The sequence below is a fragment of the Frankliniella occidentalis genome, unplaced genomic scaffold, assembly GCF_000697945.3.
Source record: "Frankliniella occidentalis isolate FOCC.00 unplaced genomic scaffold, Focc_3.1 Scaffold235, whole genome shotgun sequence".
Classification (NCBI taxonomy): domain Eukaryota; kingdom Metazoa; phylum Arthropoda; class Insecta; order Thysanoptera; family Thripidae; genus Frankliniella; species Frankliniella occidentalis.
Window position 1 is genome coordinate 132,609 of NW_026267361.1, and position 12,683 is coordinate 145,291.

At 43.8% G+C, this 12,683-nt stretch overlaps 1 protein-coding gene across 4 annotated transcripts in view; it reads right to left on the minus strand.

Annotated features, from left to right (window-relative positions):
• Positions 1-12,683, minus strand: part of LOC127750687 (uncharacterized) — a 35,108-nt gene that overhangs the window by 15,172 nt on the left and 7,253 nt on the right. For all 4 annotated transcript variants that reach the window (XM_052272968.1, XM_052272970.1, XM_052272967.1 and 1 more), the window contains 3 exons: positions 6,479-6,631; positions 4,378-4,470; positions 2,461-2,634 (listed from right to left, as the gene is read on the minus strand). In XM_052272968.1, the coding sequence (XP_052128928.1) occupies positions 2,461-2,634; positions 4,378-4,470; positions 6,479-6,631 (420 nt within the window). The remainder of the gene's footprint in view (positions 1-2,460; positions 2,635-4,377; positions 4,471-6,478; positions 6,632-12,683) is intronic.

Consider the following 12,683-nt stretch of genomic DNA (forward strand, 5'->3'; position numbering starts at 1 on the left):
TTCCATCGTAAACATCCTCAATATTGTCTGGATTACTCTTTGTCCTTGTGAATCTATGAGAAATTTTTTCCTTAAACCCTGGCCTACCACAGATTGGGGGGGGGGGCTTAAGTTTATGCGGTCCTGCAGTTCACCTACAGAACATGTCTGCTTCTGTCCCTTCCTATCCCCACTGCCCTCCCCCTACTTAATTTATCCTTTTGTGTAATGCCATATGAAGCATGATGCTCCCATTTCATTCCATTCCAATCATTTTTGAAGGTGAAATTATATTGGATTGCCTCTGGTTGAAGTAAAATTAAATACCCTAATATTTAATTTAATTTCAAAATACATTTTAACTTTTCTCCTACGACAAGTATAACTTTACGCTCTTTTATTCATTTTTATCAGATCTCTCCGAGGCATTTGAAGGATCACGAGTCGATGAAGTTTATTTAATTGAAAGTTCTATAATGTATCGTACGAGGGGTGGATAACTCCCCTGCCAAATGTACACCTCTAATTCTGCCCAATTCAAACTAATTCAGACCAATTCAATCTTATTCAAACTAATTCAAAAGTAATTCAACTAATTCAGTCCAATTCAAGCCAATTCACGCTAATTCAGTAGAATAAAATCACAATAATTCAAACCAATTCAAAAACAATTCAACCAATTCAGTCCAATTCAAATTCAATTCAAGCCAATTCAAGCTAATTCAAATTCAATTTTTGAAATTTGTACACCTAATTCAGGAGTTATCCACCCCTCGGTATCGTATCATAGAGTTTAATTTAAATGCTCCCACCATTTTATTGGACTTCATTAATCAAAATGTGACTCCAGACAAAGCTAATGAATTTAAGAAAATGGTATACCTTCAACCTTGACTTCAACCCTCAGGTTCCAAAATGACCGTTATTCAAAAAGGGGTTGCGTGTTTGCGGGGGTGGTTTGGCCGGGGGTTGTCCGATTCGAATGGGCCGTGTACAGGGGACGTCCCCAGAGGATATCGAGCTCGATTTGACGAACCTCAAAACTCACCCCTTCGAGGGGGTAGGGGTGAGTGTGGATGGGTGTGGGTTGGTCCGATCGCAATTTCGCTTTCACCGTTCGAAAGAGACCAAAAATTTGGGTCTACTCACGGACAATCTTGATTTTCCGAGTACTTAAAGTGCCAATTTTGGAGTTGTTGTGGCCGGTTTTTTCACCCTCCTCCACTCTAGGGGTGCACAGCTCGTTAGGGCCGGCCAACGGCCTGCGCTTTTCCTGAGCCTCGAGATAAATGATTGGGACGCCTGCATGACAGGTCTCAGCTTCCTTGCTCAGAAAACATAGAATCTACGTCAGTTTGAAAAATCCGCCCGCTAATTTTGATGAGTAGTGTATATCCTTTTTCATGTGTACACGTACATGTCATGTACGCTTTTATAAATGCGTACTTCGGTATGTATACATGGGTATGGGTCTGTATACATTGATATAAAAGTGTATATGGTCATGTACGCATTTATAAAAGCGTACGGCCATGTTCGCATTTGCCTAGTCCAAAAATCCCATGATTTCCTAAAAGTTCTTTTTCAGTTTCTAGATGGGATTGTAGCAAAAAAGAAAGTTCACTGTAAAAATAACTCAAACCAACCAAGTGTTTGACTGGGTATTTGAATACTGTAAAGTGTTTAACAGTAAAGTTGAACACTTCAAAGTGTTCAACATCACAGTTCGCAATAAAGCTTTGGACACATTAAAGTGTTCAAATTTACTGTTGAACACTTCCAAGTAGTCAAATATTTGGTCAAACACGTAAAAGTCTGAAACATAGTGTTGAGCACGTGCATGTGCACGCCAGTTGAACACGTTAATTATCAGTGTTAAAGGTCAACACACGAGTACGTGCATAATGTTGGCCAACCCAACATTTGTTGGCCAACCCAACAAAAAAAAGAAAAAGTTGGCCAACAAAAAAAAAAGTTTAAAAAATAAAGATGAGGGTACCGCTGGATTCGTCTTGATGAGTACTATCCATTTCAGGTGTCGGATGAATTTTAACCGGCAGTATTGGGGCCTAAATGGCTAGTAAGCCCCCCAAAAGTGTAATTTGGCGAAAAACCGCTGCCAACAACCGAACCTTGCCGGTTAAAATTGAAATGAGGGTACCGCTGGATTCGTCTTGATGAGTACTATCTATTTCAGATGTCGGATGAATTTTAACCGGCAGCATTGGGGCCTAAATGGCTAATAAGCCCCAAAAAAGTGTAATTTGGTGAAAAACCGCTGCCAACAACCGAATCTTGCCGGTTAAAATTCATCCGACACCTGAAATGGAAAGTACTCAACAAGACGAATCCAGCGGTACCCTCATTTTTATTTTTTAAGCGTTTTTGTTTTTTTTTTGTTGGCTAACTTTTTCTTTTTTTTGTTGGGTTGGCCAACAAATGTTGGGTGGCCAACATTATGCGCGTCAACGAGTCACTTACACAGTAGGCACTGAAACAAAAGGTGTCGCTGCCAGCCACTAGCATGTCCCCAACCTCGCACAAAGGCGCTAAATAGAACAGGACAGCAGGAAAGGATCCAGCAACGTACATATCAGCCTTCTCGGCAGACATGATGATCGTTACGGTGCTCAGCAAAGGGATCACAGACGGGGCCTAGCAAAATGAATAAATACATTAAAAACTAATAGACTCAATACTCAAAATTGACAACTATAGCAGGTGATAGGTATAAAATTATCTAACGCATTGGCCAGCTTGAAAATATGTCTAGCCGATTAGAAACTTATGACAAAACGAATCACAAAACGTTTGTCACTTCATCATTTTGTGCAGTGTTGTAGGGGTAATTTCAAAAATAAGATGCATATTGCTCTAATCACTGTGAAAAAAATGTTCGTGAATTTACGACATATTTTAAAAATTATGATTACGATATTTGTAACGTTACAATTTATAAGAAATGAATTTACAACAAATTTTGCAATTTCTATTTATGATTCTTTGTTGTAAGAATACAACATTTTTCACAAGGCAACGAAAAAAGTCATAAAATTACGAATCGCATAAATAGAAACTATTTACGAAATTTGTTAGTAGGTAAGTTATGACATTTTCCAGAAAAGTACGAAGTTTAGCATAAAGTTACGACATTACCTCCGTAAGAATGCGAAAATTTCCATGAAGTTACAAGAAATGTCGTAAACGTACGGAAAATATCGTAAATTTAGAAGAAATATCGTAAATTCACGAGGAATGTTGTAGGTCTTGGACTGGCGAATTTGAAGGTTTCGTATTGCAAATTTATGAAATGCATCTGTGAAACGATGAGTTAGTATTAGAATCTTACGCCTTTTTTATAATAGCCAATTACCACTTTTACGTGTTTAAAAATTTCAAACGTGACCCGTAAAAGTACAACAATTGTCATGGAAATTTTTTCCGTGACCCCCACGACTTTTTTTCACAGTGAATGCACGGTTTTGTCACTTTTATTTACTTTCTCTTTATAACTGTCATGTCACCTCGCTCGTACCTAACTCAAAGCACGCACGGCGCAGTGCCTCTAGAGAAACCAAGTATCTTTGCGTGACGCTCGTGAAACCAAGTATCGTTGCGCGACTCTAGTGAGTCCACGTATCTCCATTTTTGGGTAATTTTTGAAACCTATACCATTCGATAGAGAAATTTTCCCTCTTTTGAAATATAGGGTTCCTATAAATCGTCAAAAATGCGTTACGTGGTTTCACTACAGTCGCGCAACGATACTTGGTTTCACGACTTATACTGAAGCTTCGTGCGCAGTTTGAAGTCAATTGAAGTTACCGTCTGAGAGAAACGTAGGCCAGTACAGACAGACAGACACACGACCAAAGAGTTCTCTGCACCCCACATCACAGCAAAGGCTTCGCAAGCTCAGCCAAAAATAGTTTCTTGATTTAAGTGCAAGCTGACACAAGATGAAATTCACCATTGAATTAAGGGAATCTGTGGGTGCTTGTTGTGATCGGAAGGACCTCTACTTTCATTTCAGAGGCGAACTGGCATATCGACCTTTTGAGGGGACAACCTAAGAGACTTGTTATATTTTAATAGCCCGTTTTTAACAATATAAATGGAAACCAAAAACTGTACCTGCTCACACATTATCGAGGTATTAAATTAAAGATATTTTTCTTAATCCACTATCTATTAATTTACTTTACTTCAATCCCAGCTGTCGACGCGAGAGGTACACAGCTCATTTTATTGGCAAGGACCAATGACGGATAGGGAATACCGTCTAGTTCTCATTTGCACAAGGCTCCACTCTCCCTGACTGGGGCTAGCGCTAGAAGATGCCCCCTAAGAATCTAGCATGCGTTAGTTATAGATTTTTTACAGTAAAATAGTTTTTACCACAGCGATGTGCGGAAGATAGACGCCGAATGCAGCATTCATACGGGAACAGCCAAGAACTAGCTGTACATGCATCGCTGCTGCATCACCAACCTGCCAATCAAATACAACGCGAACGTATTTTGAAGATGATTCGTCCAGACATTGAATTTCTTTGCTTTGGACTGCTGCGATTCCGACCTCACCGATAGTGGGTTCCGATAGTAATCGTTATGGCTTCATTTGAATGTGATATATCGTTAATAACAACTCTGGGAAACGCTGATCCAAGCCCTACTTATCCCTTCGGCACTCTTTGATAATGGGTGGTAATTAAGAAGATAGGATTCCAACCTACGACACGCAGGCCCGCCCTTCCGTCAAACGCAGTTGCCAGCTCCACTTCGCTGCGCCGGCAACTCCGTTCGGCAGGGGCCGGGCCTGCTTGGCCTGCCGGTGGCGATGGTCGGGCCTGCGTGCGCCGAAGGATTAGAAGCGCCAGATTCAGCGTTCCCCAGTGCTTTTAACACGTTGACGACGGAGGCCCTCTGACCCTGTCAGACCCAACTGCCGGGGCCGTTTTTGAATTAATTTGGAAATGACCACAGTGTGACCATCTCGGCAGCTCGACCCCGGGTTAGAGTTGCCCCGCATAATGCTGTGGTCATGCCGGCAGGAGGGACCGGCGGAGTCATGCCCACAATGTGACCAGCGCAGCAGCTGGGACCGGCGAAACACTGACCACAATGTGGTCATACCGGCAGAAAGGACCAGTACCTCGTGACCACAATGTGGGCAGGCCGGCAGGAGGAACCGGCAATACATGACCACAATGTTGTCAGACCGGCAGGAGGGACCGTTTATGAAACGCTGGTCCCACCTGTCGGTCTGACCACATCGTGCTCATGAAATGCCGGTCCCTCCTTCCGGTCTGACCACATTGTGGGCATGAAGTGGCTATCCCACCCGCCGAGCTGACCACATGGTGGACATGACTCGCCAGTCCTACTCGCCGGCCCTACCACAATGTGGGCCGGGTTTCGACGGTCCCAGCTGCCGACCACATTGTGGACATGGTCCTGACAGTCCGTGTGCCAGGCCGACCACACTGAGGACATGGCGAGGACCGCTGTCCTCCCCTACTGCCGGGATGACAACATTGAGGGCATTTTCGCCGCTTTTTAAGCCCTACGCGACCGGCATTCCCTCAAATCTACCGGCCCCTGCTGCCGGGCTGTCCACATTGTAGACATCGCCTTGCGGTAGGGGCTGAAGGATGCACCTAACCGTAACCTGGAATTGCCTGAAATTCTTGCTGGTTTCTTCTACCAAAAGCCGAAGAAAGTAGCCCTCTAGGCCAATTCCCTGATTTTGTAAAAATCTTTGAACATTGAACAAAAAATGCCCACATTGTGGACACGTCGGCAGTTGGGACATTTGGCCATGACTACAATGTGGTCGGTCCGTCGTCAACGTGTTAAGAATGTTTCACATAAAGCTTTAAAATGTGGCAGATGGGCCCTTCAGGGCCGTTTGAAAAGAAGTCAGCCATGAGACACTACCCTTCTTTATAGAAGTCGGAGAATGTCGTGCACTTCTTTGAGGGTTTGGATTCCTATTTGCGCACAAGCGGCGAGGGGAGGCGAGATGGGACGAGAGCGGTGCCCCGCTCGTCCTGTCCCTTCTCACCTCGCCCGGCATCGGTCGACGCCAGCGCCCAGGGCGGCTCTTCTGGAACTGCGAACGTGCCGTCATTCCGTGCACCCCTCAAAGAGCTCAGAGCCGTCACCGTATTATCTGAATCGTGTGACGTGTTAAAGACATTCGGTGGTGCAACTGGCACTCGTCCTTATTCACTGGCGTTAGCGTGCTAACGAGTTTGTCCTTGCATTAACAACCCTGCCCCTGCTGTCGCGGCTGCGATGTCGGAGCCTGCGATTATGCACTTCTGAGTTGCTCCATGCGTCCTTCCGAATTCTCGACCGAATAGGTCGGTTCGGACGCACACAGACACAATATTCAGTAAATGTGATCCATCCGGTCGAGAAGTCGAACGGACGTCATGGCCTACCGACCCTCGCAACAAAATATTGCATAAAAGAATGATGTGTACTATTCTTACCTTTCCTGTTTGCTTGACAACTCTGCCAACTTCTCGGAGGAGTAGGGAGCATGATGCAAAGATGACTAACACGTATGAAAGGAGTGTGTAAAGGCATACATGACCGCAAATAGAACTAAATGCCTCAATAACTTGCCTAATTATCAGCAAAATCTGTAATAATATGAACTTGATAGATATGGGCTGCGTAAAAGATTTCTCATACTCCAGAGGCTGCACTAGAGCTCCATGTTGGTCAGCAGGGTGACCTCGGGAGGATGTCCCATTTTTCCGTAACCCTTTAAAAATTATTTTGACCCTGGGGATGACTACTTGCTCTCCTTCTTCTGTTCCTGGAGCCAGCTTGGCTGTACTATGTAATAAAAAATTGCCCAATGTACATTCCCTAACATTGCGCATATATTTTTCTACAATTTTGCTCTGATCCATTCCTCTCCCTAATTTTCTTAATTGATATTCATGTTGGCATGTCCTGAAATGTCCAAACTATTTGAAGCATTTTGACATTTTTTAGCCCGCCCTTCTGCTTTTAAAAAAGCATTAAAGCGGGCTTATGCAACCGCTCTCGTGTCCGTCCGTCCGTCCGTCCGTCCGTCTGTCTGTCTGTCCGTCGTCCGTGTAAGAGGAAGGAGATGAGCTAGAGGTCTGCAAATTTCAGGATATTTTAGGGGTCACTCCTGGACAACGAAACGCCTGGTGCAAATCCTAGCAACCACCCCTAAGGGGGTGAAAGGGGGTAACAAAGAAATAGGGGTTGGTCCAAAAAGTAGAAAAAAAAATATTTTTTTATGGTCTTCTAAGGGGTAACTCGTGAAAGTAGAGCCCTCTGGGCGAAAATTTTGTCCGTTTGACTCTATCTTGAACCGTTTGGGCGGTAGAGTGCTTTTTTCGACAAAAATACGGCGAAAATGACCACGTTGCACATAAAGACGTACAAGGAGGCGTCTAATCGTAAAATGTCAGAGGAAGTACCCCCCCAAAACAATACATTCTGAATCAGGAAATACCCTCGCATTAGCCGTATCTTTTACTGTTTCGGCCCTAGAGGTGGATATATTGGAAACAATGGCAAAAAGTCAAGTTATAAGACTCTTTGACAAACAATATACAATCTAAAAACTGCGCGGGTTCATTTTTTTTTGTAATTTTTAAGCAAAGCAGAAGGGTGGGGTGTAGTCACGGTGTTGCCCCGTTACAGTCTTTTGTCATTTACAAGGAGCAAATCTCTTGGGCCGCAGGCCCCCCGCCGAACGCTTTAGTTTACTCAAATATGCAAAGTAATTTACCGGTCACATTATTTATTTGATTATGCACTTCAGTAAATCGCGAGACTGAAATGGTCGGGCCAAAGGCCCGAACATCGCCGCCGGCAGGCCAAGCAGGCCCGGCCCCTGCCGAACCGAGTTGCCGGCGCAGCGAAGTGGAGCTGGCTACTCGGTTTGGCGGAAGGGCGGGCCTGCTTGTTTATTAAGTAGTTCTACACTGCTAACAAAACAGTAAAATTTAATCAAAAAAAAAATTGTTTTGAAAATTGTCAGACACTAGATCTTCTAGTTCAGGACATGCCCACATCAATGTCAACCAAAAAACCTAAGCTCGCGCTAACGTGAAAGCAGATGATAGTGCCTTACCTTTTAAGGTAAGGCTTGGGTGAAACTGGAAAAGTCAGGCAAAAAACAGTGTTTTTTAAGTTTTAAATCTTCATGCTAGTGAAATCAAGAAAAAGCTCTCTATGTTATTCTAAGTTAGTTTGTCGCGGTTCTTTTAACATATAATAAGTCTATAGTTGGACATAACACTGTGCGCAAGAGCTATATTGAAATTTCATAAGCTCTTGCGCACAGTGTTATGTCCAACTATAGACTTATTATATGTTAAAAGAACCGCGACAAACTAAGTCTTTTGTTGGACATAACACTGTGCGTAAGAGCTATTTTGAAGTTATAATTTTTTTTATGAAATTTCAATATAGCTCTTGCGCACAGTGTTATGTCCAACTATAGACTTATTATATGTTAAAAGAACCGCGACAAACTAACTTAGAATAATATAGAGAGCTTTTTCTTGATTTCACTAGAATGAAGATTTAAAACTAAAAAAAAAAACACTGTTTTTTGCCCGACTTTTCCAGTTTCACCTAAGCCTTACCTTAATGAACTTACGTTTTAACATGTAAAAAATACTGCGTCAACGCTACCCATCTCACCCCGCTCCTCCTAATACTAATATTATTTTAAAAGGATTATGGCGCAGTATTGTTGACAATACTGGACTTTAGCTCAGTTTTGTTGACAATACTTGGCCTTGGCTCAGTATTATTGACAATATTGGGCCTTGGCTCAGGATTGTTGACAATAATTAGATTAGTTTTTTTGACAATACTAGGCCTTGGCTCAGTATTGTTCACAATACTGGGCCATGGCTTACTATTGTTGACAATACTGGGCCTTGGCTCAGTATTGTTTACCATCGTCAACGCTACCCATCTGACCCCGCTCCTCATAATAATAATGTTATTTAAAAGGGTTATGGGCCTTGGTGACCATCGTCTCAAAAGGACTACTGTTGACAATAGTGGACGTTGGCCATCGTGAACGCTACCCCCATCTAGCTGTTGTACAAGCATTGATACTGGATGTATCATCTGCTAAAAATAGGGCGAGGAATAGATTAGAGCAAATTTGTAGAAAAATGTGTGCGCAATGTCAAGGAATGCATTTTGACCCATTTTTATGACTGGGTACACCCAAGCTGGCCCCAGGGACAGAAGAAGGGGAGTACGTGGTTACCCCCAGGATCAAATTACTTTCAAAGGGCCGCTGAAAAGTAGAGCATGCCTCCCGGGGCCACCCTGATGACCAGCACGAACCCCAAGAGCATCAAACAGATTCCAAATTTAGGTAATTTTTGACATCTGTAACTCACATCGCCCTCCCTAATTTTGGCTAATGTCCAGCAAAAGCAAACCATATGATAAAGTATGTGAAAACTGTAACACTTCGGCACACATAAAGCCAAAATATGCCATAGCCAAAAGTTTCTCTTTACAGCCAAAGAGAAGAATATCTAAACCAAACTCTCCAACATCTGCCGAAAAAATGTACACCAAAATACTTTTGTTAACAGAAAAAAAATCACGACACTTCCTTTCTTACTCCAACAAAACGCAGCATATTGCAACCCTACTGCACTTACTAAACCTAGTCCTCATTGCAGCATCTCTGAACCAGCGGGTAGAAACTCGCGCTGCTGATACCATCATCGTCTCGGCTCTTGCAAACGTTCAAACGAACAAACGGTAGGGTCTTCAGCACTGAAACCTTATGTATCGCACTCATAATTTATTCCTACGTGGCTTAGGTGTGTCGGAGCTCTACTTGGTAAGAACAAAACTTTAGGAAGAACGGACATGACCTGCTTAACTGGTGCTAAGTTTCTCATACCACCCATATTTTATTTTCGTTAAATTTGCGAGTTTCTGAAAGTGCAAAGGTATAACCACCCTCCTAAGCCACGAAGACAATGATTACGAGTAAGGGAGAGAAGGTTTCAGTGCTGTAGACCCTCCAGTTCGTGTGTTTGCACGTTTGCAAATTACGGCTCCGCGCAGCTCGCACGATGATGGTATCAGCCCGGCTGCTGGAGTTTCAACGCGCTGTCTGAACTATGCCGCATTCATTCATCCTAAACCTTATCTTTCATCAGTTTTCTCTTAAGTCTACTTATCATCCCTGAGGCCCGCGCTGTTGAAGCCTCGCTGAGGGTCCATGAGGGTCGCCATTGCTGGCCTCGTTAGGGGCCTCGTCCGTGCACACTGGAGGTGTCAACCCCGTCCCGTGGTACTCACGCTGCTCCCCATGTGGTAAGGCGGCGCCATCTTTGATTCCGAATTTCTCTGGGACGTATTGGGCACATCTCTCGGACACTGCACATTATTTTCTGCTCCTTCGGTTTTTCTGGGGTCTAACAACTCAAAATTTTGACCGTTTTCCCGATCTCCATCTATCTTAATCTTGATTTGCCGCTCTTCGTTTTCACCTCCGTACACACAGGCCTTCTGCCAATTTCTTGAATTTCAAAACTAATCTTGAAGAGACTAGCGGCAAGTCTCGCCGCATACTCCAATAAACAGTGCCCTTTAGAAATCTGCTCACTTAATAATTTTGCACACACTTCGTCGTAAGTTGGGTAGTATTCCTTCCAGTTCGTGCGCACATGGGCTGCCAAAATTTTTCTCACAATCTTCTCATGCTTACTTGTCCCAAACAATGATGCACTGATTATCTTAAATATTGGATTGATGGTATTCGGTTCTTTTCTTCTCTCCCTCTCTATTTTTCCAATTGTGGCCCATTTTTTTCTCGCCGTTTGTCAGTCAGTTTGGCCAATGCACCATGTTATGGGGATAGAATAGGGGGGATGGGGATTAGTATCAAAACAATAGTGAATTAATCCTCCGGTCCGAGAAGGGTTGATGCACTTTATTTCACTCTTCACTTATATTCACAGGAGGTTCTCACAGGTGGTTCAGTGGTTAAGGTGCTCTGAGTCCGCTTGGTTACCGTCACGCAGGACGGGCGGTTCACGACGAAAGCTAGGCTGCACGGCGCCGCCGTGCAGCTCCGTAGTTTTGCTGAACATTCAGTTTTGCTCAGCACCGGGCCGTATGCCTATGGCGGGACCTTTAAACTTAGGGAGGCCGGACACCTCGCGCTCGGCAATCCTAACACATGTGCAATCTAAAGCACTTTGAATTCAATATCGGTGCCCGTTCACAGTCTCATTATTTTGGTACGCTATTGTGGATAGCGAACAGGCCAGTTCCAATTCGAACGAACTCGAACAAAATTGGTCTAAAAATCTTCGAACAAACACGAACACTAACAACCGTTGTTTTCTTCAAACGAATCGAACCGAACGAGCCTTTGTAAACCAGCGAACAACACGAACAATGATTTAAATCTATCATATTATGTAAAAGAAAACAAAATGTACCAAAATATTAAATTTGACCCTAACTAAAAGACACGTTTGTTATAATGGCGACGGGTGTAAATACAATGAGTACAGAAGGAAACCTAATATTTTCAATCTACCTGCAACCGAAGATGGAGGAAATATGAAAGTACTCATTCTTTCTTACTTGGTGGGTTCTTTAGGAGTAAGGTCGACCGGGACAGTTTTGTTCGACGACGAAAAATTGTTCGGTCAGTCCACGAACAGTTCGGATTCGAACACCCTGTGTTCAAAGACGAACGAACACGAACAGTTCGTTCGAGTTCGTTCGACTGCGAACATGTTCGCTCATCTCCGATTTCATTAGGTCCTTACCGATAGACCCAGGAAGACCCTGGTGGTGTGAAGCGACACCAGCATTGAAATCAGCGTACCTCAAAACCCTGTACAGAATTTATTTGGTCCACACGGCAACGCGGGCGACTCAAAACCGAAAGCCACATATCGTTTCTCACTTTCTGTTTCAAGCATATCCGTTTATAGCGAGTCAACCGCACTAGCAGAGACTCACTGTCTTAAGTCCTGGCTCAATTTCTCAACCGTTCCCGCCCTGTTAAATTACAGTAATACAGCCAAGTTGATAGGGTGGCCACATGAGGCCAGCCACTGTTTTCTATGGCCCACTCATGGCCACCCCCTCTCCCCCTTCTACATTTGTAAAAATGAAAAAAAAAATGAACCGTAGAATTAAAGCCAAAACTTTCCAGGTTCAGCAGATATCCTTGTCATCAAGCTCCGGTGCATACATGCCAAACGCGAACGCTCCCAATGGAACGCTGCGCTAGTGACACCGACTCAAGAAAACACCCAGCCGAGCGGACGACAGTGCAGCATGAGGAACCAAGACGGCGGCGGTCACAATGAGGAACCTATAATACTATCGCACCCAGCGAAATTGGTGTGTAACACTTAAAAACATGCCCTTACGGCCCGCCACTTTCGTGTTGCACGCAGGGTTTAATGTTTCCGCTTCATTTCGCCCAAATACCCTCTAGCGCCTCGACCGTATAAGCTAGAGCCAAACGAAGAAACTTCTAGCCCAGCCCACAGTGCTCTAATTCCATGAGTAACCTATTAGGAAGCCATAAAACGTAGGAGTACGTGCAGCAGCCCGTAGTGGCTGAGCTTTAGTCGTTAGTGTGCTAAAATTCTCAAATGAAACGGTTAAAGGAATATAGTAATAGTACTG